The sequence below is a fragment of the Impatiens glandulifera genome, chromosome 1, assembly GCF_907164915.1.
Source record: "Impatiens glandulifera chromosome 1, dImpGla2.1, whole genome shotgun sequence".
Taxonomy (NCBI): Eukaryota; Viridiplantae; Streptophyta; class Magnoliopsida; order Ericales; family Balsaminaceae; genus Impatiens; species Impatiens glandulifera.
The window spans coordinates 78,924,760-78,930,677 of NC_061862.1; the positions used below are offsets into that span (position 1 = coordinate 78,924,760).

General features: G+C 29.4%; 1 protein-coding gene across 1 annotated transcript; it reads right to left on the bottom strand.

Moving 5' to 3' along the window:
• Positions 1 to 615: 615 nt before the first annotated feature.
• LOC124919033 (tubby-like F-box protein 8) lies at positions 616 to 4,221 on the bottom strand. The gene is made up of 5 exons (XM_047459149.1): positions 3,979 to 4,221; positions 3,055 to 3,459; positions 2,846 to 2,933; positions 2,379 to 2,511; positions 616 to 1,598 (listed from the first exon to the last, which is right to left on the bottom strand). Exons 2-5 carry the CDS (start codon positions 3,403 to 3,405, stop codon positions 860 to 862), a joined length of 1,311 nt encoding a protein of 436 aa, XP_047315105.1. The 5' UTR covers positions 3,406 to 3,459; positions 3,979 to 4,221; the 3' UTR covers positions 616 to 859.
• Between the last annotated feature and the right edge of the window lie 1,697 nt (positions 4,222 to 5,918).

Genomic DNA, 5,918 nt, shown 5'->3' on the forward strand with positions numbered 1-5,918 from the left:
ATTAATTTATATATAATTTTTAATCTTATTTTTTTCTAAAATAATCTTTTTAAATTTTGAATATGAGTTAACCTCAAATCAACGCATTCGATACATTACAATCACGTCATATTATGTTTGGTGTGAAGATTATTATATATATTATTTTACTAAATTAGAAAACAAAACTCAAAAAAATATCTTATTTGAAAATAAGTAAGTTGAATTTTAAACTTAAAAAAAGTTGTTAAATATATGAATATATGCAAAATTAAAAAAAAAAAATACTCTAAATTAATATCCAATAAAATATTTAACAAAAAAAAATATTATTTTTTCAAATAAATTTTTAAATCAAATTATGAAGGACAATATTATATTTCAAACTCAATCAACAACTATTTTAACATTAAAATATGATACAGAAGGACAAAGTTTGAATTTAATGTACATTTATAATTTTTAAATTTAAATAATTGTTTTTAATAATTAATATATTTATTGGAAATGATTTATTTAAATATATATATATATATATATATAACAAAATAATTGTTTAAGATAAAATAAACTGGAAGTTTTCATTTAATATAAATTTCTAACACAAAAACAGTTTAAAATATAGCAAAAATAAAATAAAAAGAGAATTAGAAATCATATCATTTAGACATCATCACAATTACAATTGAGTTATAGTAAATAGACTAGTAGAATTACAACAACATGATATGATTTGTTCAAACAACAACAAACACAAACAAACAAAGCCCCTAAATTCTAATCACTTAAACTTTCAAGGAAGAACAAAGAGTCAATTGATTCAATCAAATCTTGCCCAACTCTCTAAAAAGTTCAAATAAAAATATTTCTTTTCCTATTATTATTCACAAGCCAACTTAGTATCAAAGCTACTCAAACAAATTGCAAAAGCCTGAAATGCAGATAAAGGATACCGATAATCCATCGTAAACATATCTTTCCCGACTTTCCCAAACTGAAGTATTATCTTATCCTGATCAGGCCCCGACGACCCCGATCCCTGCCCGGAACTAGGTTGGCTACCAGGAACCGAAACGGGCGGCGGAGGCAATGAAGCGATCAACTGAAAGTTCTTAACCGACGCAACCGTCACACGTCCCCTGAAATTCAAACACCAACATTGTAACTGTTCGTGCCATCTCGGAGCCTTGTTCTTGAGAACCAATGGCCGAACCACTTTCCCTTCTGGATCCTCGGGCAGCTGCCCTAATCCAATCTCCGAGAATCTCGAGCTGCTGAAGTCGGTCGAGTGGTCTAGGGATTTCGTGAAAGATATGCTACGGAATGAGTCCTCGAGCGAACGTGGGGCAAGCTCGGGCTGCCCGGGGACCCATCCGTTGGCGTCCATAGCCGATGTGGGAATGGAATGCATGGCGCAGTGCATTCTACGTGGGCCCCGAGTACCGAGTACGTTTAGCTCGTAGGCGATTTGGGCTATGTTGTAACTCCCTGTTGGAACTTTGGGGGAGACTTTCTTTGAGTTGAATCTTCGACTTGTTCTTCCTGGAGGGGGGATATTTGTGTTTGTGTAGGGAGGTTGAGTGTCGTAAATGATGAATTTTGTTCCGAGAAAATTTGACCTGAAAATGTGTATAATGGCAAAATTATAATTTTGGGGGAAGAAATGATGCCATTTCAAAACACTGTCTGGATTTGAGTCTGAATCTGGATCAGGAACTAGAGAAGAAACCATGAACTTGTGTCTAACAAAGTTATATTTATCTCATCAGGATCCATATCAAAACAAGATACACGACAAAGAAAAAGTGTTTCTAAATAAATTTATCGACCGTTTCACATCTAGATCTGGATCTAGACCTAGAAAGAAACAATGATGCAATGGGTTAAAGACAGGGTTTATTAAGGTCTTGTTTGATGTGGCTTATTTGAGATAAATTAGTAACTCATTATTCAATCAATAATTTGTTTTTCAAGATAACAAAACATGCATTGTACTGCCATCATTCAAACAAGAAAATAATAACAGAAATTCAAACAAAGTGAATGAATACAAACGTCTGTCAATTTAAAGCACAAATGGTTAAGACAAGGTTTATTAAGGCCTTGTTTGATGTTACTTATTTAAGATTAACTTCATATAACCCATTATTCAATTAGTCTATTTTCAAATAATTTTGTTTGACCTAGGTTATTGAAACTTGGGTTATTTGGGTAAAATAGTTTAAGAGTTATAAATATATATCTAAACAATAATTTGTAAAGAAAAATAATCATTTTGGTTGATAATCAAACTATATGGTTGATGTATTTTCTTCCACTTGAGGTATTTGAATAAACCTAGATCAAACAAGGCCTAAGAATACAAACAGTAGGAATAGGAAGATCACTTTATCTGTTACCTCAATTTTCCAATGTATGTATTGCTTGATCTTGATATATGATCTGCATCCATGGAGATGATATACTCTGTATAAGTAGTTCTTCGCGTTCTTTTAGCGGAGAGAAGAAATTTCCCATTTTCAACAAGTAATGCTGCAAATTATGAAATCCGATTCAGCATTAGCACTCAATTTTGCAACAGAATTTGAAGTTCGCATAAGAAGACAAATACACAATATTTGCAATAAATAAGTTCGCATTTACTAATAGTCCATTGTAGAAACAGTGGTTCATTAAATATTTGGATGATAAATAAGTGAGTATTTATTGATAGCCCACTGCAATCAAATTAACTATTCACAGAAACAATGCTGCATTAAATATATTTCGGGTGATAAATATGTTATAGAATTTATTGCTATTCCAATTAGTAAATGGACAAGTAGTTGAATACCCAATTTTCCAAGAGTGTAAAAGAAATGCTTACTGGTACTAAGACAAAGGAAAAGATGGTAAGTCAAATTGGACTTGTCCCTTTTGATGAAGCATTGAATAGTCCCATCTCGAGGCCCTGGCTGGAAACACGAACAAACAACTTAGAATCAATGACAGATATCGAGAAATCAAATAGGATTAACTTCTATGCTTAATTCTAGCGTTTTGCACAAAAGACAATTAGATTAACAAATAAGCTACCTGTTTAAGAGAAACAGGAAATGTAAGCTTTCCACATAGTTCTGGACCTCTCACGATTTCTTTACACATACCCCTCCACGATCTACAAACAGCACCACAAGCGACAACATTCTTTCTAGCCGGCCAATTGCTCTCACTCTCTTCCAACCTCTTGATTATGTCGAACAATAACTCTGGTGGAAGATTAGCCCAACGACTACTCTGAATCACCAAAGGCTGATCACTTAAATGGTGAAAAGATCCATGAGATTTCCCCCTGTTGTGATGAGACGAAATCCTCACATCAAAACTTCTCCTGGATAAACTCCCGATACTATCTCTAACGTCACGAACTATGCTACGGAAAGACATTTATCTCCAAATATAATCCAAACTCCTGTAATAATGCGAAGGAAATTTCGGTTTCTGCAATGAAGAAAGTAGTTTAAACATGAATTAAAGAGAAAGAAGGTAAGAGTAAAGGTATCAAAAAGCAAAAGTAAAGCAAAGTGAAAAGATAAGCAAAAGAAAGATTCTCACATGGATCTTCCTAAAAGCAAGTAGAACAATAAAACCTTTGATAATATTTCCTTTAGGTTTATTTACTGTATTTAGTTAGTTAATCTCAATAGCTTCATAGTCACAGATCAGAACTAAAGTAAAGAAACAAAGAGAAGATTCCAATCTCAATTATTCACAGGAATTTCCTCTCAAATAAATCAAATAGAGAATCAAATCCAAAATATCTAATGATAAGAACTGGAAATCATCGAGTATTCATCAGGTTCTACATAGATCTGCCGTAATCAAAGTTGACTAATATTTCTAGCAACTACTAACTAGATTCATTCAGTAGTCAACAAACAAAACCCGAAAGAAAAAGAAATCTAGCTCGATTTTCATACATATATGAAAGAGAATACAACGAAGATCGTAGATCTGTACCTTATTCGCAGAAAATCTCCAGATTCAAAAATGTAAATGTACGTAACAGCTATAAAGAAATCTTCTGATCTTCCTAAATCTTCACCTCCTCCTCCTCCTTTTTACTGCTTGCAAAGTCTCTGGTCAGACCTGTATCATCTTCTCCACCACCTCTTCTCTCTCTATATATCTCTCTTTCTCTCTCTATATCTCTCTTTCTCTCACACACACACACACAATCCGGTCCGGACACCAAAGCAGGATTAAATCTGGTTCAACGAAGAAGAGAGAGAAAAGAAAATTATATATAAATAAATATATCTCAAAGTAGGAGAAGACTTAGAAATATGTTACAGTTGAATGTTGAATTTATATTTTATATATTTTAAATTGAAATTTGTATATCTTATTTGAATCAAATTATTATTATTTTATTTGAAAAGTTAACATGATATATCTTAAATTTAATTTACTATATTTTTTTAATAAAAGAAACTCTATCCATAAATTAGTTACTTATTAATTATTTGAATATAAATTATGTATGATACAAATTAAAGTAAAATTACTTTAATAAATAATTTGAATGATCATATTTAAATATTCATGAAATCCCAAATAAGTTCTAAGTTATTTACCTCTACAAAATAGTTAAGCAAGTCAAAGAAAAGCAAAAAAAAAAAATTATTAAGACTATTTAGACAATCACTTTATATGGTATTAACATTATTTTTAAATATTTATTGATAATATTATCTAAATGATAAGTTAAGGTAACAAATAGACATTTTATATCTTTTATAAAAAAAAAAATCAATCCACAATATAAGATTATGTAGATATAATAAATATTAATTATTTATCTATATCCTTAAGATAATTTAATATCTTCAATTTCATTACAAATCTTAAAATTTGGTCAAATACAATTTGAAACGAATTTAGATCAGAAATTTGAGTTGTAATTTGAGGGTGAACTTAAGAAATTAATAAATAAAAAAATTAGTGATAAAATAAGTGAATAAAAGTAAATTTTGTCAATTTTATAATAATTAAATAAGTAAATAATGAATTAAATTGAATTATTTTTAAGAAATTAGGGGTCATATCACATTTATACGGTAAACAAAAATCGAGATCGACTTCAACCCACCCGAGTCCTAACATAGATCTGCCTCTAAATGCAATTAAGGACGGCTGTGAGGTGAATTAGGCGACCAGTAACTAATTAAATTGTATTAATTTTTGTATAATTTATATATATATAATTTATGTTAAGAAAACACAAAATATATAAATTTCAAACTGTGGTGAGTGATACTAAATGTAATATAATTTGATTTAAATATTTTATACATGTTAATATTGTTACTATAAATAATAAAAAATTTCAATTAAGAAGAAAATTATATTATAAAGATATTGCTTACTAAAGACTAAAGTAACACATTCAAAAGAAATATATAGTATTTTTTTTTATAGCATAGAGTATTATATACTTTTATTTCCTACTAAAAAGCTAAAGCTTTAAAATGCAATTAAATAGCTGTGTTTGACTTTTTTGCCCTCTCAACTGCCTACCACTTGGTTTAGATTTTTTTTTTTTTCAATGGATTTTAATATAAAAAAGGAAAGAAAAGCAAATTTGGTCATAAAGTACCTTGTTTTTGTTAAAAAAAAAAATCATATAAAAAAAATAAATAATAATCGCTACTCATTTCATCAAACATGACGAATCGATAGGGTATTTAAGTTATAAGTTGTTGCGTTTCAATACATAATTCCCAAAAATATGATAAATAAATGTTTTAACTATATCAAAACAAACGTCTTAACATAATATAATATTTAAATTATAAGAAAAATCATTAATAAAGTGTTTAATCAACCAACTATAACAAAATAACAAATTAAAATATCTAGAATTAAAATAACTGGCCTAGTTTGATTCTAAAAAATAC

What these genes read in the sequence shown, in the direction of transcription:
- LOC124919033 (XM_047459149.1), bottom strand. Translation starts at nt 3,405, where the DNA reads ATGTCTTTCCGTAGCATAGTTCGTGACGTTAGAGATAGTATCGGGAGT. An exon ending in TTCCTGTTTCTCTTAAACAG is followed by an intron (nt 2,934 to 3,054) that starts GTAGCTTATTTG and finishes TCGTGTTTCCAG; the next exon opens with CCAGGGCCTCGAGATGGGAC. An exon ending in ACATACATTGGAAAATTGAG is followed by an intron (nt 1,599 to 2,378) that starts GTAACAGATAAA and finishes ACACATTTTCAG; the next exon opens with GTCAAATTTTCTCGGAACAA.